Source organism: Sebastes umbrosus, chromosome 6, assembly GCF_015220745.1.
Source record: "Sebastes umbrosus isolate fSebUmb1 chromosome 6, fSebUmb1.pri, whole genome shotgun sequence".
NCBI classification, from domain to species: Eukaryota; Metazoa; Chordata; class Actinopteri; order Perciformes; family Sebastidae; genus Sebastes; species Sebastes umbrosus.
Window position 1 is genome coordinate 34,067,073 of NC_051274.1, and position 26,125 is coordinate 34,093,197.

Sequence of the window (26,125 nt, forward strand, 5' to 3'; positions counted from 1 at the left end):
GTGAAAACAACAGTAACAGTGCTTACAGAGCTAACAGTGTTTACCCGGGTGCGACGCTTTAACGCAACTTTAATGACTGGACAATTGAATAAAACAGAAAAGTATGCATATCATTATATTATATATTATATTATTATAATTATTAATATTTTGTTCAATGAGCTGCAGAGCTCAATATAAACACATTTATTTATTTATTTATTTTGTGCATGTATGTTCACGCTTTCAGTATGTGCAGCCGTGTGACCCACCAGGATCATGGCAGGAACTGTCATGCTTATTTTAAGCCTCAACCCACAATGCATTGCTCTCAGCTCTGTCTATGCATGTGTGTGTGTTGAGGGGGCACGATCTGTGTATGCTGTGTTTATGCAAATGTATGCCTGAGTGAGCGTACATGCAATACAAGCATTATTATACTTCTGCAGGAATGTCGTGTACGTGTGTGTGTTTGTTCCGATGGTGGCTGCGCACAAACACGTGTGTGTGTTCTTACATGAGTGGGGTTTTTTGTGTGGCAATTTCACATCTGCAGATCTTGTGCGTGTGCGTGCAAAAGCCTGATTGTGTGTGTGTGTGTGTGTGTGTGTGTGTGTGACTGTGTGCAGTTTTCGAGGTATGTATGTGTATTTTTATGCACGTTAGTACATACATGGGTACATGCAAATCTGTGTGTGGGTCTGTGTGTACGTTAGTGCGCATGTGCAATCCCCCCAGCGGGGACAATCATCACGGCTCGTGCCCACAGTAGGCAGCCTTCCCCTGGGGGGCCGTGACTGAGGCCTGCCTGACGAGATGCTGCCTGACTGACTGTGGAACCTGGGTGCTTGCCTCCTCCCCCAACACACACACACACACACACACAAACACACACACACGCACACACACACGTGAAATAAACATGAATGCATGAATACAACGATGCATGCACACAGAGAGCGTACTCGACATAGTGTCGCAGTATGCAAAGAAGAGCGTGCACGGACTCTCTAATATGAACAACGGTGCATAAAAATATAAACATAAACCCATACGTCTACAACCAAACAGTAATATTTCCTGTCCAAACCATCCATCAATCTTCTGCCTGGGACCAGATCTAGCCAGGAACATGTGAAACCCTCCCAGTCCCGCCTCACTACCAGACTTCTTTTAGAAAGAAGAGAAGTGTGTGTGTGTGTTCAGTGTGCGACTGTGTGACAACGTGTAGGTGTGTGACTTTTTCTGTGCACAATGTGTCAGCATGTGCACATCAGACAGGCTCTTTATGCACGCAGGTCATCCCTCCACAACCGCATATGTGTGTGTGTGTGTGTCAGTACGTGTGTGCGTGCGTCGTGTCGGAGCATGTGTGCAGGTACATCCACTTGGCGTCCGTGTCTGACTGGGCCACAGTGTGTGTGTGAGGCCTGACGCTAAGCCGACATGACAGAAGCAAATAATGTCTGCTCCCGTTATCTTCTCTTCCCCCTCGGCCCCGCAGGAACCTTTTAAAGGGCCAAACACTGATGAAATCACACACACGTACCCATGCACACACTCTACATGCATGTGTACAGTACAGATGCACCCCACTATGCACATACCTACTGTGTCGCAAACACACATTCGCACAGCGATGCGTCTAAATGCACAAAGAGAAACACGCACTTCTTACACAACCTTTCTCAGTTATTGACGTGTGAACTCCTGCACAAATCCACCATCTACAACCTAAACATGCACATAAACATGTGCTCAACTATTCATTCACACAGCCCTACATAATGTGAATAAGAATGGGTGATTCTTTTGAGGTTTGGATACAAATAAATTCGTAAAAACAGACGGACATGAATAGCAGCTGTATCAACCCATATATATGACCTACTTCCTATAGCTATGACCTCAGAGAGTCACAGCCTCTCCTCTGACTCATCTTTTAATGTTGAAGCTGCCTGCACAGTATTTCTGATTTGAGGATGTATACGTATCTGCTCGCTCTACACAGTACTGGAAAATATTCTCTATATACTGGTATTTTATTTCACTGGTTCCCAACATAGGGGTCCCGACCCCCACTAGGAGTCACCGTAGCTTCACAGCGGGTCGCGAGGACTTCTTCATTTTAAAGGGACTATTTGTAACTTTCAGAAATGCTTCTTAACAGCGACAACTGTGGCCGTGAAATCAACGAAAGTCAGTGTCGGGCTCGCGCTTGCTCGCTCTAAATATACCTGAAGGAGCATCGCTCAAAACAGTGAGGCGACACACGTCAGCTAAAACCACAATATCATTCTATATTTCACCTGCTTGGCAGTAATGTTAGCTGACCAGACGAAGGTCTCTCCATGAACATGATTTAGATCTACAACAACGTAACTCGTTGCAGAGTCCCGTCACTTCACAAGACACGGAGAACCTCTGTTGGTCTGGAGGAGCTGCAGCAGTTATTTCTGCACAAACGTCCACTGTACATTCACTAGATATTCTCAGAGCTAAACTAACTCTTCTGCAGTGTGTAGTGAGCGCGCGTTCACGTCTAGAGGTGGAGCGAGCTGAGCGAGAACGCGCGCGCTGTCTGAGTGAAGGCGAGCAGGCAGAGAGCGGCTACACACGAGCGCGCATGTGTCCCGACCCGGTACATTTATCCGCTTAAAAAGTTACAAACAGTCCCTTCAAGGGGTGTAAGAAAACTTTTTAAAAAAATATACAGTTGGTCTATATCTAGCATTTCATTCATTTCTGTGAAGAGAACTAAATGAAATTGTATTTTTAATTATTACTTATGATTTAAACAAGATAAAGGGCACGGTGAAGACCTGAACACAAGTTATATTCGCAGAGCCGATAAGAGTCTGCTAAACAGCCTCGTCCTGCATTAGAAGAGTACGCAGTTAAAACAACCAAAGAGCTTCAACCGTCCAGGAGAAGAAAACACTGAATTCACCAACAATGTAAGCCTCTTAAGTATTAATGATTGTTAAAAAAAATCACTAAAAATACATAACAGAGACAGAATTGTATTAAAAGTCCCCCAAAACAACAGGAAACTCATCTCTGACTCAACATTCACCAGAAATAATCAGCTCAAAATTCATCCAAATCGCTGTTTATCAGTTGTTTTATACCGTTATTGTTATGCATTGAATATAATATGAATTATCCATAAAATATGTCACTTAGGGGTCGTCAGATTACTCAAGGATAGAAAAGGGGTCCCTTAAGGAAAAAAGGTCGGGAACCACGGATTTAATTTATATTCTTGAGACAGATGTTTAATATGTGTTATACTTTTTCTTTTTGTTGGACTGACACATGATGATGCTGAATATGAATCACCTCCCGGCTTGGTGAACCGTTTTCTGCAAATCATTCACCGACTCTCTCCCCTCACATTTCCTGTCTCTCTCCACCAACAAATAAAAGCATAAAATCCCCCCAAATTAATCTTTAAAAAAATAAAATATGAATCAGGGTGACGGCAGAGTTTGTATCTATAATTTGGGCAGATGTTGTGTTGGCCTACGCAGCCTCCAGAGACCTCAACAGTAAAGTCCCAGAGGAACAACACTGAACCTACGTACACTTAGACGTGCACTGAAAATAAAACTAACACAAATGAATAAATTGTGGAGCTGAGAATTGGCTCATCAAGTGACCAGCGTCTGTTTTTGTTCTGCTTTATTACAGAATAATCTACAACCCCTTCACATAAAATGTCAACATAGTATAAATAAAAATATGCTTCTAAAAGTGCAAATAGAGAGCTGCAGGGATGACGTACAACCAGGAAGTTAGCATTGCCCTGGTTCTCTCCACAAAGAGCCAATGGGATTGTTCCATCGGGTTTTGGATTATTGCAGAAAATCAGCTCTGTGGCAAACACACGTTTATGATACTGACACACTTTGGTCCGCAAGATAATCTCCACAAATGAACGCCGCTTTTATGATTTTTGAAGTGTGAATGCAATCACCGGAAGTAAACAAACTACACCAAGGTCACATGAGCGTGAGTATACACAACGAGGCTGTAACGGCGGACGAGTCGGCGTGATGACGTTTAGTAGTCTCATTTAGCCGCTTGTTAGCAACCGCCTTTTTTAAGACACGTAAAAGCTTCAAAATTCGCGAGTGGGATATTTACTGACGGATTTTATATCGTAGAACAAAACGTTAAATCAACTAAAAACACATTGACTTCCAGACGAGGGAACCGGAAGTGCCAAACACTCATTTCCAGGTTTTAGGACTCATTCCTGCACCTCTCTATATGGTGAGAATGTGTGCTAATTTAGTAAAAAAGAAAAGTTAAAATATGTTTATAAAAGTGAAAATATCAGGATGTTTTTGCAAAATACAGAGTTTACAAGTCTGACTTTGTTTCAAACATTGTTTTTGCCCATTATATGTATAAATATAGAATAAGGAATAAACCCTGGATCACTGCACTGAATCATAAATGTGTGATTATTTTGATCATCAGCTCTCTTCCTGATCTCCCCTCTTCGGGGTCCTTCCTGGCTGAGGTCCTGTGTACTGTAGCGGGCTGTCCGTGCCGATGCCTGTATGTACGTACGTATACACTGCTCTCCACCTGTCATCTCATATCTCTGCCTCCGCCTCCATCAACCTGCTTCCAGCCCAGCAACCAGCCAACCAACCAGTACAAGCCTGTTGCTAGGGCAACGGCTGTCTAGGGGATACTTCTTTTGTTTCTCACACCTCCTTTCCTTCGTCCTTCTTCTTACTCTCTCTTTTCCTACTCTCACTCTTTCTTCCTCTTTCATTCCCTCTGCTATCTTCTGACCCATTGATATGTCTGCCTGCCTCTCTCCTCACATCTGTCTGTCTGTCTGTGAGTGAGGTTCCCTTTGTGACATATCAAGAAACTCTTCCTGTGCTACTGAAAGTCATTGACATCAGCATCACCGTGACATACCATGTCTATACGTGTATTAATAGGTGTCGACATCATCGTCTCCACCACTTTGACATGAATTCAATCAGTTACAGTACGGTCAGCACATTACATGGGTGGTTGTTACGGACAGTGTGTGCATCACTGACTGTAGCCGCTGGCATTTAAAGGTTCAGAGATAACGCTAGGTCAGCCCAATGTGGTCCTCCCTGCGTCTTTACTCAAGGGACTCTGGGCAGTGTGTGTGTCTGTGTAAGCCTGCATACATGTGTGTGCATGCTTTTATGTCTACGTAGCGCACATCAAATGTGCACATATGTTAATAATAAACCAGAATTACAGACTGCATCACTTGGCAAACATTCTAAAACTGGAATCAACACGACTGTTAGTTTCTATTCCCCCGTCACAGCAACATAACGCTGCAGCTCATGAAAGCAGCGTTTCATCCTTCATGCTTCCCGGGGTTCAGTTACTGATTGTGTGCTGCTCTCTGCTGGTCACACAGCTGAACAACAACTCCTGACCTTAACACACTCAGTGCTCAGTGACATATCCTGCATTTGGACGAATTAGACTTTTCAAATGAAGAACAAAAAATACAAACAAATAGCGACAGAATTAGATTAATTCTTCTACGGTAGTTTTACAGCATTTAAAAAAATAACTTTCCCGGCCAACATATAGCAAAAGTCATGGCACTCAATGATGTAAATGTTGTGCATTACAGTGAAATGAATAATAACCTGCAACCAAATATGATTTTGACTAACAAATACAATATAATGTAATAATAAACTACAGGAGCACGCAGCATTCTGCACAGTAAGAGAAGTCTCTGCACACGAGATAGATGACAAAGAACTGGTGCAAATAATAATATAAAATTAAAATTTAAAAAATTTGAATTTACATAAAAAAAATTTAAAAAATTTAAAAATAAAGAAATAATTTTAATTTTAATTTTAATTTTAATTAAAAAAAGAAAATTAAAATTAAATAAAAATACAAATAAAAGTTGAGTAAAAAGTGGCATCATACCAACAAATTTCTTTCAGCTCGAAGGACAGGACTGAGAAATATGTGGCAAAGTGGGGAGACTACTTGGAATACATTGCTCATGTGGACAGACCTTGAAGTAAAGCACACATCATCACACAATACTTGCACACACACACACACACGCTGACACATACACACACACACACTCTTTATGTGTCTGCAAATTGATTGGATGCTTGTAAATTAGATTAGACCATGGTGCAGATGAATGTAGGAATATGTATTTAATTTGTGCCTTTTATTTTATTTATTTATTTATTTTATTTTGTATATTAGGATTTTGTAGATATTATTTATTTATTTATTTATTTACTATTATTTTTTATATTAATATTATTTTGCATATAGGAGTTTGATTTGTGGACCAAAATGTTCATGTAAAAAATCAATAAAATTACAAATTACAAAAATAAAAAATGGATTTTGGTCTGAAAACAGTGGGATTATTTTCTCGATTAATCAAATAGTTGTTTGGTCTATAAAATGTGAAAAAATATCGATCGGTGTTTCCCAAAGTCCGAGATGACGTCCACAAATGTCTTGTTTTGTCCACAACTCAAAGACATTCAGTTTACTGTCATAGAGGAGTAAAGAAACCAGAGAATATTCACATTTGAGAAGCTGGAATCAGAGAAATTAGACTTATTTTTCTTTAAAAATTACTGATTAATCAATATATAAAAATATAGCACTAGTTATTATGGCATAAATTGTAGGTGGTAAGTTTTTGTATGTGTGTATGTGGGTGTTTATCATTGTGTCCATCTCCCTGCCAGTGAATACCTGTGTACCTGAATGTCTTTCATTCTTTCTCCTCCTCTGTCTGCAGTGATGTGGGTGAGAATGAGGCTAAAGGTGAACGCTGCTACAGGATGTAGGTGAGGTTGAAGGAATGCCTGATCTTTACTACGTGGTACATGCCTGTTGTGAAAGTATCAGATGTTAATCACCTGTGAGGATGTTCTCAGCCGTGACCTTGACCTGCACCTCCAGCGAGTGCTTGGAGGCGTACGTGATCTCGGCGGTGACATGGGCGACTTCGCCGATGAACATGGGGAACAGGAACTCTGTCTTCTCCACCCGAACCAGAGCTGCCAAACAGCGGTCCTAGAGAGGAGAAACAGCACACCTACAACTTACACAACTATTAGACATGCTTTCACAACATTAAAGGGACTATTTGTAACTTTCAGAAATTTACAGACTTTCCTTGACTTAACGGCCACAGGTGTCGCTGTTAACAAGCATTTCTGAAAGTTACAAATAGTCCCTTTAAAAGCCAGTTAAAGTTCACCAGGTGAAAGTTGAAAAGAGGAAAATAAATCTGAGTGAGGGAATACTGAATAAAAACAATATCAATGCTGCCATGCAGTGTGGAAATAAGAGATTTAAAAGATGTTATATGTATCGTTACTGACGAGGTGAACTATGTGGAATTGTGGTCATGCTTTGAACGGTGGACTACTGTCTCAAATTATATAAACAAACTATTTTTTTAATACTGGAAAAACGTTGTGTGTTAATAAACACATCATGTTCTCTAGATCAGAGGTTCTAAAAGCTTTTTAAAGCGCAGCAACGACCCACCAGATGCAGGGGAGAGAAACAACTCTACCAAGGTTTAAGGTTCTTGATTTGACTAATTTCCATTTATCATATTGAATGTAAATAATGATAATAATTTCTTTCTTTCTTGAGCCCTTCACATTTATCGTGCTCTGCAGACAGTTTCTGCACTGTAGACTAATATGCACATGTTTTATTTTTATAATATTCAGGTGTTGAAAAGGAACATTTAGTCCTGGACAAATGTATGATTGTACAATTCACGTACTTTGCTACTAAAACGAACCTTGTAACAAGATCCTGTGATCTTTATTAACCAACGGTACAATAAAACAGTTTAGGGTGTTCAGTCGGAGTGTAGCTGCTGTCTCTCACCCCGTTCTGTGTGTTGCAGTGTCGTGTGCCGACGATGCATCCGGCTTCCTCGATCATCCTGAGGATGATGCCGCCGTGGACGTTGCCCACAATGTTGGCGTCGTCCGGCCGCATGATCCTGCAGTAAAGAGAAGACTGGTTAGTTAGCAGGACTGTGGATGTGATGGTGGGATTACATCATCTGTTTTTAGCATCTTGTTATCTAAGAGTTATCAGCATCCTGAAGCTGCAATAGATGGTGGCATTGTTGAGCAACGATTCAGGAGTCTCTTCTTACTCTAACAACATCTGGTACTTTAATACTGGTTGTTAATCAGCACTACCACAGTTTAACTAAATGTGCCTATAGGCGGTGTGTTTTTAGTTTAAGTCTCTGAGCAGTTTACTAACTGCATTTCAACATATTTAGTTATTGATTTATTCAGTTGAATCAGGCTTTAATGTATGACAGATTGTTTGTTGAGACCTTATCTGAAAAAGAGAGACATAATAATCTGATCATGTTTGTTGACAGAACTATAGAGCTATCTAGGAACACATCTGCTGTGACGAGCAAAACATGTTGTTGGAGTTTTTCTTCATTTTTCACCTCTCTTCACCTCCTCCATGTCTATCTGATGACTACATACTGCCGTCCAAGTCTTCAGTGTGTCAGTGAAACTAGTTCTACCACTTACAATCCGATCTACTGACATACTCAGCGGTCACAGACACACGAGGTATGCACCGCTGCATTGAGATCTGACTGATCACGCCAATCAGGCTTTACAGGAATGTGCACGCAAAGTACGAAGATCCACATCTTGACATCCGTCTAATAGAGTTGATTGTGCAATGTTAAATGTTTGTTGACAATAATGAATCATCTGGAGATTCTTACTAATGCCAACTTGAAATGATTAATGTTCTGTGTTTATAAGAATGACAGAGCTCGTTAGACTTCCTCTAAAACAGTCTGAGTCAGAGTTGCATGTAAACAGGTGGAGGAGTTTAACGATTGCAACACTAAATAACGTTTCACCGGCTTCCAGAACAGAGCAGGATACACGGGACATTGTTGTATTACACATATAGTAACCAGAAAATAAATCCATAACTCGATCTGCTACTACAGCACGGTGATAATATACTACCGCTGTGAAACATAATCAGAAAGGTGTTGATTTACATTTCTGTTCATCATATCTATGATATGAGGGTCGGGCTGAGCGATATGGAGCGATATCAATATTGCAACAATATTGTAGCGTTGACTATTGGTGCTTTTACAAAATATTACAGAGAGTTTTGATAAATAATCATCAGTAATGTGGATATAATGACTAAGTGGATAAAGGCAAATAATAGAACAGCTGGAACAGTCTGGTAAGTTCAGAAAATGACACCGCTTCACTGTAATGCAGCCTTTAAAACCAGGGAAAGACAACACTTCAGCCATATTACGATACCCAAAATCTAAGATGATTTCTAGACTCATATCACGATATTGATATAATGAATGAGGCTGTAGTATTTAAATGGTGCAGCGACTATCCTGATCAGCTATCAGCCACTCGGCTGAGTGCAGGAGAAGACATGTTTTTGACGCGATTCAATACTTTACTTTACTTTGACTTTGACTTTATTGTCCACCTTAGTGGAAATTTCTCTTTGGCTTCTCTAGTACATAAAAGATAAATTCAAATATGACACAGCATATCACCAGGACAATAAAAAAAATGTCAGAAATGTCATTCTAATAATATCAGGGCTGTCAAAGTTTACGCAATAATAATGTAAATTTGTTTTAACGCCAGTAATTTCTTTAAGGCATTAACACAACTTGTGATTTTTAGGTTGTAGCGGGTTCAGTTTTAATGCTAGTATGAAGATACTGGTATCATATAAAACTAGAAAACCTAATGAATCCATCGGTACCAACCATGTCAGACTAGCTGGTCATGAAGGAGGTTAAAAAACACTCCAAACTTAACGCTAAATTTTGGCGAGGAAAAACTGTCATGTCCATTTTCAAAGGGGTCCCTTGACCTCTGACCTCCAGATCAGTGAATGTAAATGGGTTCTATGGGTACCCACGAGTCTCCCCTTTACAGACATGCCCACTTTATGATAATCACATGCAGTTTGGGGCAAGTCATAGTCAAGTCAGCACACTGACACACTGACAGCTGTTGTTGCCTGTTGGGCTGCAGTTTGCCATGTTATGATTTCAGCATATTGTTTTATTCTAAATGCAGTACCTGTGAGGGTTTCTGGACAATATCTGTCATTGTTTTGTGTTGTTAATTGATTTCCAATAATAAATATATAGATACATTTCCATAAAGCAGCATATTTGTCCACTCCCATGTTGATAAGAGTATTAAATACTTGACTAATCTCCCTTTAAGGTACATTTTGAACAGAAAAAAAAATTTGCAATTCACTTGCGAATAATCGCACATTAATTGACAGCCCTAATTAATATTCATTATATGAAACAAAAATGTTATAAACAGTTTCAGAACCAGCCTCAAAACTGACCAGAGTTCAGTCAACACCTCTCTGAGAATCTGTACAACAATTTAAAAGTTTAACAAAGGTGGTATTTCCTGCTGTGTGTGTCAGAGATGAACTACCTGCTGAGTTGATATTTAGTGCTCTGCTGAGCTCCTGCCTCTCCACCTTCCCTGACATCCCTGCTGACCGGCTGACTCTGACCGGCTTGGCGTCTCTCAGCCGCTTCATCTGCTGCCTTATTGCTGCTCCGAGGACTAAAGCAACGCATCTCTGCTCTATGTCTGACTCTCTGTCTGACTCTCTCTGGCCCTCTTCCCTTTTCTATGATCTCTACACCCACATCTTCTGAGATTTTGAGCCCTGACGTTGTTGTAGTGAGTGATGTCACGTTAACGTTGGCACCGCCTTTGGCGTCACCACACTGATCAAACTGGATCTCGACACACCCACTGATGAACAGATACAGACGGTTGACCAAAACTATCTGTCATCATCACACCTTTGGTTTATGTGACACGGCTGACAGAGAAGGAAATATCTCAGTGACATACCTGCCAGGAGGCCCAGAGACAGAGACACATGATAGGAGTCTTAAAAATGTGTTTTTGTTTAGTTCAAATGTAGATGTGTGATTCACGACTTCATTCGTGAAAACAAGTCTCCGTGGGATGTTTCTTCAACAATGGATGATGAATGCATAAGTGCCACAAGACCTGTCTTCCTCTAGTCTTAATCCAGGTACAGATTTTAGAGATATCCCACTGGCAGACAAACAAACAAGCTAACAAGGGCAAAGGTAAAGCCACACCTAAAGCCTTTTGTGCTTTTTTCCCTTTCCGTTATCGTGTTATATTATTTTTTTGTGCATGTAAAAGGTCTGCAAAGTTACAAAACCCAAAGTCCACGCAAAAGGGAGTTATTGCTCATCGTGTGGAGCGGTCACAGCCGGTGGAGCGACGCCGGGTGGAAACCTGCAGGCCCCACAGCAAAAGCTCAACCAGAGAGGCCAGACACAGAGACATCCAACGTTAAAGATCAAAGCTAAGCGCCGTACAGATATTGAGCTTCATCTTTTCTTATAAAATGTCCGGTGTGATCTGTAACACCGGTGTTGACACTAGTTTATCAACCAGTGAGAAAATATCCCGAGTCACCAAGTAACACATTTGCATAATAGCTGCCTAGCTGCTAGTTTGGTAAGCCCTTAAACAAAGCTAGTTAGAGCGGAGCTGGAGCAAAGTCTGAAGAGTTTTGGTTTGGTTGACCAACCACAACAGAGTGGGCCAGCTGACCAATCAGAGCAGACTGGGCTTTTCAGGGTGAAAAGAGGTGTTTCAGCACAGCCGGTATGAAAAACATAAAGCATTTTTTGAACATTAAAGCATGTAAACATGTTCTAGTAGAAACCCAAAATACAAGTATGAACCTGTAAATGAGCTTAATAGGTCCTCTTTAAAGAAAGGGAACAGTTGTAGTGGTGTTTCCAGAGTTGATTTAGAGGGGAAAGTCTTTGCCAGGACGGAGAGACTATTAGTCCCCTCCAGAATGATGGATCACTTCTATTAGCCTACATACCGTACAGTGTTGCACAACAGCCTCTTTACAATGTCGCTGTGAGTTCACTATGTCAACAATTCCTCGAGCTGTATGTAGTGTACACCCTAAAGTCATTTATCATCACGGATGTGTGAGGTCATGCCTCGGAAGTTAAAAGAGCCCAGCAACGTACAGTATGTTTATATGAATATTACACATCTTTTCAGTTGCCTATACGTTTTGTTTTTAAAGTTAAAACCAACACACTACACCTAAATGTTGTCACATTAATTCTCATTATTTACAATTAGTGCCATCTAGACCAGTTACACCATTGAAATATAGCTTACAAATAACCGAAAAGGCATACTACTGCCATGAACAAGTGCATGAATATAATGAAAATCTTCTCACTGCTGGCTGAAACAAACACAGAACACCTAACTGTTACCTGTTGCGAGTAGAACAGCGGCGAAAACTGTGAATTAGCTTCAGAAAATCATATCTTGGCATCATTTCTGTCCCGATCTGCCTCATCAGTAAGAGCACAAAGAAGTGACCAGGGTGGGGTTTGCCATCACAAGCAGGACTGAACTGTGTTTCAGCCGTGCAGGCAATCTTACATTACCAGGTAGGACAGGTATTCGTCAAACACTCACTACTGTACATACACAGCTTAATAATAGCAGCCTTTTTTTTTGCATTTGCATTTTCAAACACTCTGATGCTCTCATCCAAAGCAACTTTCAAGCATCAGCAGCGGAAGATTAACCCTAAGCTATGACATTTTAAGAAAGCAATAGTAAGCTAGTGTCAGCGTCACAGCCCCGACAATATCCCAGTGATCCGAGGTGAGCAGAAAAGAGTTAAAGGTACTATACCTAACAATTTACATGTACAGACTGTAATGTAACTTAAAAAACTGAGACCTTCCACGACTTTCTCGGTTGCCTTTAACAGCCTGTAATCTGATTTCTATGTAAAGGAAATTGTTTAGTTTTCATATATTTTATTGCAATTTGTGGGATATTTTTCAGACAATTTTCACATATTTTTCAAATATTTTTTTTTACTATTTTTTCCACATATTTTACTAATAATTTTCTATAATTTCTTTTTCAAATATTTTTCACTAACAATTTTCCGACGTTTTACAGATATTTTTCACATATTTCCGAATGTTTTTTTTAATGCTTTTATGCACTTTTGCAAATAGATGCTATTTTGTTTAGTTTTCACATATTTAACTAATATTTTTCCACAATTTTTGGGATATTTTACTAATAATTTATGGATATTTTCTATACATTTTACTAATAATTCTCTGACAGTTTTTTCATGCTTTTAGCCTCTTTACAAATATATGTTTTTTTAGTTTAGTTTTCATATAATTACAGCCACTGGTGTTATTAATAACAGGGATTCTCTGAAAGTTACATATAGTACCTTTAAGCAGTCTGAGGTTCTTTGAGACCAACTATAGTGAACAAAGAAGAAAGAAGGGTTACAGTCAAGAACCTTTCAGTCTGGTAAAAGTTCATTCAAAGACAAGGCTAGATCCAGATTAAACTAATGATGATGGGATTTCTCAGCACTCAGAGTTGATGAATACTGTCTATTCACAGTGCAGTGGGTCCGTACTGTTTATCACAACTGATGAAAACAAATACATATAATCCCTGAATTTTTGTATGATCCTGTAAACATGGACAAAATGCATCTCTGAAATATTGAAGTTTGTAACTAGAGTTACCGCCTCGCGTTTGTACGCCTCCGCCAACTGGTCAAGTTGCAGTTTACATCCAAGTTTGACCAAAATGTCATCACTTCATCATTTTATCCTGTTAGACGTTTGTGTGAAATTGTCATAATTAGCATATGAATTCTTGAGTTATGGCCAAAAACGTGCTTTGTGAGGTCACAGTGACCTTTGACCAACAAAGTCTAATCAGTTCATCCCTGAGTTCAGGTAGACGTTTGGGGCAAATTTGAGAAATTCTCTCCAGGCGTCCCTGAAATATCACAAGAACGTACCGGATGGACGAACGACCTGAAAACATAAAGCCTCCGGAGGCATGATAAAAAGTCAGAATGGTGGTGACTAGAGAGACAACATTCAAGAAGAGGTGATATGATTACATGAGAAGAGGTCAAAGTACATGTGACTCCTCGGTTCCTCTAAACAAGAGACGACAGGAAGTGACTTGTTTTGTTTTTGGAGAGGTATACAGGCATTTTATCACGGGGAGCTGTGGTGAAGAAGAGTCTAAACAGAGTGATGATGCCATGTGGTCATGAGCAGTCTGTGTATCACAGGGTGGCTTGAGTGGTAGGAAGTTTGAATTTGACGTAAACAGCTAAGGCAATAGAACGAGCGTGGGAGGGGAAGTTTAGAAAAACAAAGCAGGCTGCGGTATATTTGGACACGTTGTAGGTGAATAATTCATGTTGAGGGAGGAAGCTGTGGTGGTCCAGAAAGTGGATCACTAGCAACAAGCTCAGCAAAGTCTCAGTTAGGAAGGTTTTCATTTGAACTCAGCAACGAGGAGCGCAGGAGAGTTAAAGGGCAAATGCAAAAAAATGTCCCATTCAAGTTAAAGATGTCTACTGATGGTGTACCCTGTACTATGAGGCCGATTTGTGTTGTTGGTAGTGTTTTTTAGTGCACATAATTCATGTTTCTGATGAACCCATAGTGGAGTTACTGTGGAAAAATAGAAGTAAGACCCACTACTTCACATCGCAGCTACAAGACATACTGGATTTTGAGTGAGGGGAGTTTCCGCAATTACTGCCAAAGCCTTATCTGCACAATCCAGCTGACTAACTGCCTATATTTGCATAAACACACACACACACACCTTTAACTGTTCCAACAGGTTGAACTGAAGGTAAATGTGACCGTGGGAAGTGTAGGAAATATCTTCTGACGAATTCAAATCAATAGATACGACCAAAACGTTCCCAGTGAAACAGTTTCTACTCAGATTCTGTGTCAGATGTGGAGACGACGTCTCCACCTGCTGGCATCGAGCTGCACCATCACACAAATATGGAAACTTAATACACTACGATACAAACTGTGATGCTCAACTGATCAGCCTCATATTCCAACTCTTTACAACACAATACAGTATATATATATATATGCATATATATATACACACACACACATTTTCCACCTGAACTGACAGGCATGTTTTGAAGCAGCTAAGTGCAGACAGAGCTGTTGTACTGTAACAGAGATCTGTTGTACTGTAACAGAGCTGTTGTACTGTGTGACAGAGATCTGTTGTACTGTGTGACAGAGATCTGTTGTACTGTAACAGAGCTGTTGTACTGTGTGACAGAGATCTGTTGTACTGTGTGACAGAGATCTGTTGTACTGTGTGACAGAGAGCTGTATGGCTCCACCTATCGGCGAGCACAAGTACAACATGCTGTGCATGCTGCTGGGAAATAAAGCCGGTTCATTGCAAAAGGTATTTTAATAGGAAGCAGTCATCACCACTGTATTCACACACCGCTGATTGTTTGCTGTCAGTGTTCTTCCTCTTACTGTCCTAATAGAATAGATAATAAAGCATCAACTACACGCCATTTAACGACACACTGCAGATAAAACTATTAACAGGAGCGAGATTATTCAAGCCGACACTTTAAAATACAATTTTTATTGGAGTTTGGGTGAAATCTTAAAGGTCCCATATTATAAAAAAGTGAGGTTTTCATGTTTTTTTATTATAAAGCAGGCTTAAGTCCTATATAAATACTGTGAAAGTATCGAAACACTCAATCCATGGAGAAATACACACAGCCCGTATTCAGAAACTCTGCATTTGAAACAAGCTGTCAGGTTTTCTGCCCTTTCGTGATGTCACAAATATACAATATTTAGACCCTTGACACAATTTTAAATGTAAACATTCTAAATGTGTCCCAGTTTATTCCTGGTTGCAGTGGATGTAAATAACATCAGCTGACAGGAAGTACACATGGACCCAAGCTTTTGCCTAGCAACACAATTCTGTTTCAATTCCGTCAAAATGCGCTAAAACGGAGCGTTTCAGACAGAGGGGGTAAATACAGGGATATTCAGGCTGACAGTGTGAGGAAAATAAGGTGTTTTTTAACATTACAGCATGTAAACATGTTCTAGTAGAAACACAAAATCCAAGTTTGAACCTGAAAATGAGCACGATATGGGACCTTTAATGTGTCCTTGGGAGTTTATGTGCGTGTCCTGTCGGTGCTGACCGCTTTGAGGTCATCACAGAGCTGCGACATGCGACACAGATGAGAAATAACACTGAAAACATGCCGTATTATTGATCATAAAGCAGAGAGGATTGAACCCAGTCGACCAGCAGCTGAACACAGTATAACAGTGTAGCTCACTGACTGTTCCAGCTGGACGAGAAGCGGATTATCTGGGTGATCATCCGGTGAGGAAGGACACAGAGACGCCGGTAACCGAGCTGTTCTCCTCAGTTATTCGACAGTAACAGCTGGTGAAGGTTGTGTTAATGAGGTGTGTTAATGAGTCCTATCAAACGTCTACTGTACCTGCATAGCTGGAGGGGGGATGCTGCATCTCGCGCCAGAGGTACCGACATGCTGCTGCTGCTGCTGCTGCTGGTGAGGAGGAGGAGGAGGAGGAGGAGGAAGAGGATGAGGAGGATGGTGGTGATAAGCTCTCTGGGTCTGTGTGTCTCGTGTTGCAGCAGGACTCCTGTGATGGTGAAGGGAAGTCAGTCTCTGGTGTCATCCGGCTGCTCGACTCTCTCTGGTGAAATGACTCATCTGAGGGTTTAGAATGAGACTTCACAGACGTGCACATGCAGCTGAGTCAATATGTTGCTTATGTTATTTTTATTTAAATTATTTTTTTTTGTGAACATTCTCAAAACCGGTGTGTCATACTTTTCTTTTTGTCATCAATATCAGCCAAATGATCTGTATTATAACTTTACTTGAATGAATGAATGAATGAAACGATGGTGTTTTCATGGTTCCGGGTTGCCTGTTGTAGCAGGGGGGACTTTAATTGTTGACGTACAAAATACACATACAGGAAAAGCATGGACAGCTTTTCTTTTTTTATTAGGGCCCGAGCACGAAAGTGCCAGGACCCAACGGTGTCCTGGCACGAAGTGCAAGGAACCTATTGTTTTTCTGGGTATTATTATTCTTTTTCTGCTGGAATATCGCGTTTTTGACGACCTTAGCCATCCCCAAAACTCACGAAAAGTGGAGTATGCGTCAGAACTGGTGGGAAATTCAATGTTCTGGAGTGACTGGGCTCGGGTTTCTCCAGGGGGCTCCATAGCGCCCCCTAACGTACGCAGTTTTTCAGAGAAAGTTTCTTCGATCTTCACGAAATTCAAGTATGTCATTGCTCACGCCCTCATACCTGGATTAAATGATTTTGAGATTTTTTCGGCAAACAGGAAGTCAGCCATGTTGGATTTCCTGCGTGATTTTAGAATTTACGAACGCATATTTGAAGACTTTAGGATGCACAAAAATTTATGAAACTTTACACGCATATCCAAACTAGTAATTACTTTATTTTAGTAGTGAAATTTTGCTTGGGCGTGGCATATTTGCTCTCTAGCGCCCCCTTATGTCTTTTAGATTTTGAACATACCTTTAGGTACTCGAAAACTCATGAAATTTGGCAAAATGATAGACACCTGTGAACTTTATGTAAATGTGTAGCCATTAGGCTCAGTGTGTTTAGCCGGCTCTATAGCGCCCCCTAACGCGTTGAAATTTTAACTTTGTCAAAGTTGATCCGATATTCATGAAATTTGGTATGCATATCCCACTCATCATTTGAAACATATTCCTCATTGGGTTTCATTAGCTCCGCCCACCCGGAAGTCGGCCATATTGGATTTCATGTCACTTTTAGCGTTTTATTGGCCGCGTACTTTAACGAACTCCTCCTACAGATTTAATCAGATCGATTTGAAATTTGGTCAGGACCATCTTAAGACCTTGAGGATGAAAAGTTATTAAAATCGTGAGTTTTCACTTAACGATCGGACCGTAGCGTGGCGGCCATTTTGAGCCATTCGCCATGAAACAGGCAGTTATTGTAACTCAACTGTACATAGTCCGATCTGCCCCAGATTTCTCAGGTATGATGGTGCTCCAGTACTGATGACATGTATATGAAAAATTATACTCATAGCCCCGCCCCAAGACGTTAGCCCCGCCCCCTTTCATATCTCATGAACCGTTTATAGTAGAGTCTTGCGGGAGGTGTCATATCACTCAGCAGAGAGTGCCTGTTTCATTGGGGATGGTTAGCCCCGCCCCCTACACATTAGCCCCGCCCCCTTTCATAACTCATGATCCGTTTGTCGTAGAGTCTTGTGGGAGGTGTCATATCACTCAGCAGAGAGTGCCTGTTTCATTGGTGAAAGTTATGCCCGCCCCCTACACATTAGCCACGCCCCCTTTCATAACTCGTGATCCGTTTGTCGTAGAGCCTTGCGGCAGGCGTCGTCGCGCTCGTCAGAGTTTCGGCTTCACCGTGCCCGGCCGCGTCGGTCGGCCTCCCGCCAGCATCCCCGACGCGCAAGGGGCGAGGGCCCGTTCATCGCTGCTTGCAGCTTTAATTATTATTATTATTTCAAAATGACCGTATCCATAGTAACAGCAGAACACATTAAAAACATTTACATACAAAAGAAGCATAGTGAAAACAAACAAAGAGCTGTGACAAACATTAAAGGACAACAATAATGAAACAAAACAAACGCAACATTAAAAAAAAATTAAAAAAAATAAAAAAATAAGTAGATCATAATAAAAAAGTCCACGAGAGAGTATGACAATAATTTCACTTAAAAACGACATGACTGTGCAAACGGAAATAGAAACCAGAACCGAGTCAATACCTAGAACCGTCGGAGGAGGGCAGCAGAGACCGCAGGTACTCCACCAGGAGGATCAGAGCAGGTTAGGGGTCTCTCAGCAACCTGCAGCTCTGGAGCCACATGAGGCTCTTCAGCTCCTCTCCAGTGGCTCTCTGTGGATTTATACAAATGGAAATGAATAACTGTTCTTTGTTTACATTTTCATTTTTATTTATCATTGTTGTAGGTCTATGGTACGAAGGAACGACGGAGTATTAGGGCCACTTTGAGGAAAAATAAATAAATCTGAGATTACGAGAATAAAGTCATAATATTATGAAAATAAAGACAAATGTTTAGGAAAAAAGTCGTAATATTATGAGAATAAAGTCATAATATTACAAGAATAAAGTCATAATATTATGAGGATAAAGTCATAATATTACAAGAATAAAGTCATAATATTATGAGGATAAAGTCATAATATTATAAAGTAATTTTATGTGTTATTTTCTTTTTTTCTCATTAAGTTATGACTTTATTCTCGCAATATTATGACTTTTTTCTGGTAATATGACTTTATTCTCGTAAATTTACGACTTTTTTCTCGTAATATTCTGACTTTATTCTGTAAATCTCAGATGTTTTTCCCCTCAATGTGGTCCTAATACTCCGTAGTACATTGTCTCTTTGGCCCTCATTGCATTAGACTTATATACTATATACTTAGACTATAAACTGTGTTACCTTCATCACAATGATCGAATGTTTTGCGGCTCCAGACAGATTTCTTTTTTCTTTTATTGCATAAAATGTCTCTTTAGATAGCTGCAGGCTGTTGACCCCTGACCCCTGGTTTAGTGCTTCATGTTGCCTGTTGGAGGCGCGTTTCACCACAACATCCATCCAGGAGTCACACTGACTAACGGTTTTTATTCTGTTCAAAATGTGCTCGACAGATGCGTCACCAAGGCTTCTGCTCATTAAACAGAGAGGAGTTTCCATAGAAGGAAACAATGCACCATGTTTGCTGCAGCAGCTCAAAGTATGGAGACGCTTTAGTTTCCATGATCCTGTTGTTAGAAGGGGGCAGCTTGTGTTGCCTTTCAATAAAACTCCTCTTAGCACACAGTTTTTATGTGCATCGCTTTTTTCTGTCCATATAATTAATGCAAGGTCTATCCTTGTGTGTGAAGTGTGCCAACTAAATAATCTTTTCCCTTTTTCCATAGTATGGCTAAAATATCACCTTGTATGGCTGTGCGTAAAAGATGCGTAATTACGCACATGAATAAAAGACTAATATTCTGACAAATAACCTCAAAGTGTAAACAAAACACAACACAATATCTTACCACTACATCGTAGTTTTTATTTATATAAAATATATACAACATTTGCTGTAAATAGCAAAAACAGAACACATCCCAACAGAGATACTTCCACTGACACATGATGTGTCTACAGAGTTCATCTGCACAGTCTCAGGACTCTGAGGTGCAGATTCATACAGACTGACCCTTTGGGTCTTACAGGGCTGTTTCAATGGCCCTTAATCACTTAGTCCACAAACAGGACTAAATATTTAACGTATACATACATGCAGATTTAAAGAAATACGACTGTCTAAACGTGTCAACTTAAACAGGACAACAGACTCGTGCGCAAAACGTAAGTATATAATACTCAACAGATACGATTTAACGATGAATTCTGGCTTTTCATCAACGGGAGCGACGGAAAACTCACTGTGCATATTTACAAGTGATGCTATCTCAACATGCTGCCTACATATGAAACACTTTACAGGCTTTTGGGAGACCCTTTTATGAGGTTCACCAAGGTCTCCACATGGAGGCGTTGACAGCCTGCAGACCGGACTGCGCTCTGCTGCTGCTGCTGCAGGACTGGCTCTCCAGTCTGGAGCTGAAGCTGGATTTGAGGCTCAGGAGTCTCTGCTGTATTTGAGGGAAAGTCCTGGAGCTCTGAGGGCAGCAGTTCATGCAGGTCTTGGTGACGGTGCTGGACTTGGACTGCTGCACGAAATCGTTGACCCGCTGACACGCGTCCTGATCCAGGCTGGTTTTGGGGATCAGAGTGGAGACGCGCTGCAGGCAGGCTCTGTAGCCTTCTCTGTAACTGTCTGTGGAGTCTGGAAAAGACAATGACATGTTAGTTTGGTTGTTTATAAACGATAAGAGTCCACACTGTATGGACACATACATGTGAATCAACAAAACAGCAAAACAAGCAGAAGCAGAACTCACCTTTCGTGCTAACAGGTGGGATATCTCCGAGGAACCTCACAGTCATCTCCAGGATGTCTGCTTTCTCCAGCTTGGAGTAGCGAGTCTTCTGGAGGAAATAATACAAATCAAATGTTAAACATGTGAGCCAAAGCGTTGCCTTGACTTTAGTGTATCTGAAAGGAGTTTTTCTTTGTGTATTTAAATGGATGTAATAACTTACATCTCTGCCTGTGAGAGGAAGGATGAGGTTTTTCAAAAGGTTCAGGCTATCGTTGATACGAGCGCGCCTTTTCTTTTCCATCAAAGGTTTCATTGTCTGAAAAGAAAACACATCACATTTAGCATTCACTCATCACATTAAAGTGTAAAATCATCAGAGATTAAGACAATGAAGCAAAATTCAGTGACTTCTCTTACCTTTCTGAGCTCAAGAGCCTCTTTTCTTTTGGCCACAGTAAGCCTTGGAGAAAAAGACTGGAGAGGTTCACAAGTCATGTTTGGAGACATTTTCAGCTTCGTCTTTGTGCCAGAGAAGTGTCCAGAGCAGAGGCTGAGGAAGATGTGTCTCTAACGGTCAAAGGCTGAGGTTTATATGCAGCTCGGTGGCGTCGGTTCACGTGCGTCACGGGCACGCCCCCAAGCCAACACCAAACCATTTGGTCTGGCCACGTATTCGATGGAAACAACACAAAACCATCAAATTTAGTAAGATAACCATCTGTCTTCTACTCTAATCCACGCGTGACAACTGCAGTGCGTGTCTGCGCTGTGATCCAGAGACCAAATACAACTAAACCTGCGTCAGCAAGCTGAATAAATGTGCGCGTAAAGACGCGTAAAGTTTGGACGCACCGAATGCTCATTCAGCCAAATATGTATTCCACAAACAACAATTTAAATCATATCAAATAGAACACAATTAAGTTCATTATTTCACATATAGTAGATGGAATAGGTTGTTCTTAAAATACACAAATACATATAGTTACTGGTGCGTAATTACGCAGTGGCTGGGAACCAAATACAGGCTTTTTAGCAATAAAATATCGGCTATATAACATTCATTTATTTTGAGATCTAACAATGAAACATATCTTTAAAAATAATTAGATTTTCTCCACAACAACAAGTTTTATAGTTTGCATTACTAGCATTTGATTGCCTGCTTGTGTTGCTGCTCCACGCTGAGGTTTTACTGTATTTTATTGTGTGTACGTTTGATTAAATATCTTTTACATTACATATCTTTTTAGAATAAATATACACACAATTAAGTTCATTATTTCACATGTAGTAGATGGAATAGGTTGTTCGTAAAATGCACAAATATGTATAGTTACTGGTGCGTAATTACGCAGTGGCTGGGAACCAAATACAGGCTTTTTAGCAATACAAATATCGGCTATATAGTATTCTTTTACTGTCTTTTATTGTGTGTAAGTTTGATTACATATCTTTTACATTACATATCCTTTTAAATATATAAATATACACACTTAGAACAGCAGGGTGTAATACATTCACTACTGGCCCTATAGGGGTCAGGCTTGCGTGTATGAAAAAGTGTCCACAGACTCCAATCTCATACCCAAGCCACGCTACTTTCAAATAACATCTGCTCTTACATTTTGACAACAATAGTTTTGCATATGACGTTTGTATGCAGTTTCTGCCCTGGGGGGTGCATCGGTCTCTACCTGTAGGGTGAATCCTGCTGCTACCGACGCCTCCTGCAGGGCGGTGGGGGCTGAAACACAGAGGATGGGCAGCCAGCTTCAATCACAATAACCTCCTCCATATACAACATGATGCCATGGGGTTTAACTTATTAGGTGTTATAAATGTTTAGACTATTTCTTGTGGATTTTCTGTATTTAATAACCAACCATATCAGGTATGAATCAAACTTTGAATTACAGCTTTGAGATTTCCAGATTTTGAATAAAAACTGTAGAGACATGACAACCCATCAAATACCACTGCACTCAGGGGAACCACGCGCACAGCACGCGCCATGGTGACCAGATGGCTTCAACCCCCCCCTCCTCCATACACTCCTCCTGCACCACACCAGCATCCTGAGTCCCACCATGGATCTATCCATATCTCATCCATGCACACACACACACGCACGCACACACACACACACACACACACACACACACACACACACACACAGACACACACACACACACAGACGGCAATGCATACACTCAAGCTCCTTTTCTATGAACTTTACGCGCACGACACATGATCTCCACGCAGTTTTGGCGTGGGTGCCCCATCTGCAATCTGCAGGCGTCTTCTGGGTCCACGTTGTTGTCCAACCGAAACCATCCAACCAACCAACCAACCCCCTCCTGTTTGAAACTCTGTTGTCTCCTTAAGCTTGACTCCTGGATGTTTCAGCGTCCAAGCTTTCATGAAATGCTTGTTTATCAATATTATATGGTGATGACGACACACAAAGCTCAATCTGTTGGTGGAGATAAAGATGCTGGTCTGGGAGAGCAGACTGAATGACTCCAGGTTCTTTAGTTCACACTAGAAAAGCACATTGAGAGTCTTAAACAGCATGAAGCTTTTATTCTAACTTCCCAAACAGAAGCTGAATTACAGAATTTGTAATATATAAATAAATACTTATTTTTGATATATATATATCAACCCTTACATTGTTTTCCACCCTGCACTACTCATGCAGTTTGATTTGTCCCTTTTTAATGCGCAATAGGATATGAATGTTTCTATGGAGTTGAGGGCGGTTCAGTTGTGCGTATTTTCGGAGTATTTCTACAAGTTGAAATTAAATTAAATGAAGTCTACAGAGTCGAGATGTGAAGGTTATAGCATCATGTAGACATGATCTTGTTGCGCTGAGCTGAACCTGAGAGGCACACTCTCTGCACGCGCCCCTCACCCCCCGCTGGGATGGAGGGATGATGGAGGGATGATGGGGGATGGTGATGGGGTTAGGTAGGAGGTACACTTCTCCGTTTTCCTCTTACGGTTAGAGTCCTCTTTTGTCTTTTGAAGCAGTTAGGGCGTCGGTAACCCATCTGTGCAGCCGGATAACAGGGCGCCTTTGTTTGGAAATGTTCCGACACTTCATGGGAATTAAGAGTCACATCATGAGGGCTGTGGAGGGAGGGATGGATGGATACTTGGATTTTATCTCTGTGCACCATCTTGATTGTATGAGGAAGTTTTTGTGCCTTCCAGATATTATATATGTATATATATACAGTATATATATATATATATTTTATGTTATATTTATATATAGAAATAAATGAGTTTGCAACAGTAAACAATAAGACCCATTGAACAAAGCCTCCAGTCCTTTCCTGAGTCAGTCTTGTTAACAGCAGACTGAGCTTTTTGCTTCCACATGTCTGTCTGTGTGAGCAGAGCATCAAACTGGGCATCACTCATCTGCTCCTTCAACAAATAAGGTTTTAAATGGAGTAAAGAACATACTATATGTCAGCAAATAGATACACAGGATATCTCCAGTTTGTTTTTTTTACTTGATCAACCGAGCAACATGGACTTTTTATTTATTCAAATGAGAACTCATTTTCTCTAGAATGCTGTAACTTAATTTGCTCTTTGCTACCAGCTGGATTATCCCACCTGAAACCTGATGATCAGAATCAAACGATGTAATGTGAAGCCAACATGCAAATACTGATCCAACTGCAATAAAGTTGCCTACTCCAATGAATAGCATTGCACTTCTATAAAAAGCTGGAAGACTAAAAAGAGGCACGTAAAAAGAAGAATCGATGCAGCAGTGGCCGAGATAGCCTGTGTGTACAGTGTGAAGCAAGTTCTACATAATGCAACTCAACAGCAGCTTTCATTAGAGCCTGTATGCCTCTTAAATGCATGCTTCTTTTAAACCCCATATCTCCAGTTTGTAACACAGGATTTCTATTAAGGACCCAAGCAAAGATCATTTTTCAAAATTTGGAAAGCTCCCTACTGAGCCACAGAACCATCGAATAGTTAATCAACCCCATCACCTGACAATTCCTGCAAAATCCCATATTTAATTCAAGTTTTATTATCAGTGCCAACATTTTCTCTTTACGATATCTGTGTATGATAACTCCAGCCTGGTTAAGGGTAGAGAGAGACTGCGTAGTAATAGCAGATCTGTCTCTGGCACCCCCAACCCCCACTGTGACCACAGTGTGGACAAGAACAACTGAACACTGTCGATCTCAGCTTTTAGAGGTCACCATATTAGAGGACCGCTTTAGTTCTCTTTCCTCCACTTTTTAGACAAAATGTCTTTCATAGTTAATAGTTAGACCTTGTAACACATTTTCTATTAGTTCTATAAAAATATACACCGACCGGTCTGCGGCTACGCAGCCCCATAAGCAACAAACAGCTCCTCACTGTGTGTTCTGACACCTTTCTATCAGAACCAGCATTAACGTTTTCAGCAGTTTGAGCTCCAGTAGCTCTTCTATTGGATCGGACAACAAGGGCCAGCCTTCACTCCCCACGTGCATCAATGAGTCTCAGGTCTGACCCTGTCACAGGTTCACCGGTTTTCCTTCCTGAACCACTTTTGGTAGGTTCTGACCACTGCAGACTGGGAACAAGAGCTGCAGTTCTGGAGATGCTCTGACCCGGTCATCTAGCCAGCACTGTTTGGCCCTTGTTGTCAAAGTCACTCACATCCTTACGCTGGCCCATTTTTCTGCTTCCAACACAAAGCTCAAAGCTCAAAATGTTCACTTGCTGTCTAATACATTCCCCCCCACTGCCAGGTGCCATTGTAACGAGATAGTCAATGTTATTCACTCCACCTGTCAGTGGTCTGAATGTTATGGCTGATCGGTGTAGGTTATATTAATGAGTAGTGCACTATGGCAATGTTTTCTGAACAGTATTCTTTATAGTTCCTACTTTGTTGAAAATCAACAAAAACTCAGACAAAAACAAGACAAAGGCTTTTCCTAATTGATTGAGATCCACTGAAGCCAGTCAGAAACACTTTTCGCCAAATTCTATATCTCAGTTATTTATGAAAATATAATAATTTTACAA

At 40.7% G+C, this 26,125-nt stretch overlaps 2 protein-coding genes across 5 annotated transcripts in view; both read right to left on the reverse strand.

The window, feature by feature from the left end:
• acot7 (acyl-CoA thioesterase 7) overlaps positions 1–16,794 on the reverse strand; it is a 71,082-nt gene extending 54,288 nt beyond the window's left edge. Inside the window, exons 1-3 of one of the 4 annotated variants that reach the window (XM_037773236.1) lie at positions 16,507–16,794; positions 7,906–8,023; positions 6,915–7,071 (exon numbers count right to left, since the gene is read on the reverse strand). In XM_037773236.1, the coding sequence (XP_037629164.1) occupies positions 6,915–7,071; positions 7,906–8,023; positions 16,507–16,556 (325 nt within the window). In that variant the 5' untranslated portion in view covers positions 16,557–16,794. Of the gene's footprint in view, positions 1–6,914; positions 7,072–7,905; positions 8,024–10,523; positions 10,739–16,506 lie in introns of those variants that run through there. The other 3 variants (XM_037773237.1, XM_037773234.1, XM_037773235.1) reach the window with 3 other exon arrangements.
• A 3,492-nt stretch (positions 16,795–20,286) lies between these two features.
• LOC119490073 (transcription factor HES-2-like) lies at positions 20,287–21,952 on the reverse strand. Its single transcript, XM_037773288.1, has 4 exons — positions 21,476–21,952; positions 21,279–21,374; positions 21,077–21,164; positions 20,287–20,961 (listed from the first exon to the last, which is right to left on the reverse strand). The coding sequence occupies exons 1-4, from the start codon at positions 21,563–21,565 to the stop codon at positions 20,645–20,647; spliced, it is 591 nt and encodes a 196-aa protein (XP_037629216.1). The 5' UTR covers positions 21,566–21,952; the 3' UTR covers positions 20,287–20,644.
• Between the last annotated feature and the right edge of the window lie 4,173 nt (positions 21,953–26,125).

What these genes read in the sequence shown, in the direction of transcription:
- LOC119490073 (XM_037773288.1), bottom strand. Translation starts at nt 21,565, where the DNA reads ATGTCTCCAAACATGACTTGTGAACCTCTCCAGTCTTTTTCTCCAAGG. An exon ending in AGGCTCTTGAGCTCAGAAAG is followed by an intron (nt 21,375 to 21,475) that starts GTAAGAGAAGTC and finishes TTTTCTTTTCAG; the next exon opens with ACAATGAAACCTTTGATGGA. An exon ending in CCCACCTGTTAGCACGAAAG is followed by an intron (nt 20,962 to 21,076) that starts GTGAGTTCTGCT and finishes TGTCTTTTCCAG; the next exon opens with ACTCCACAGACAGTTACAGA.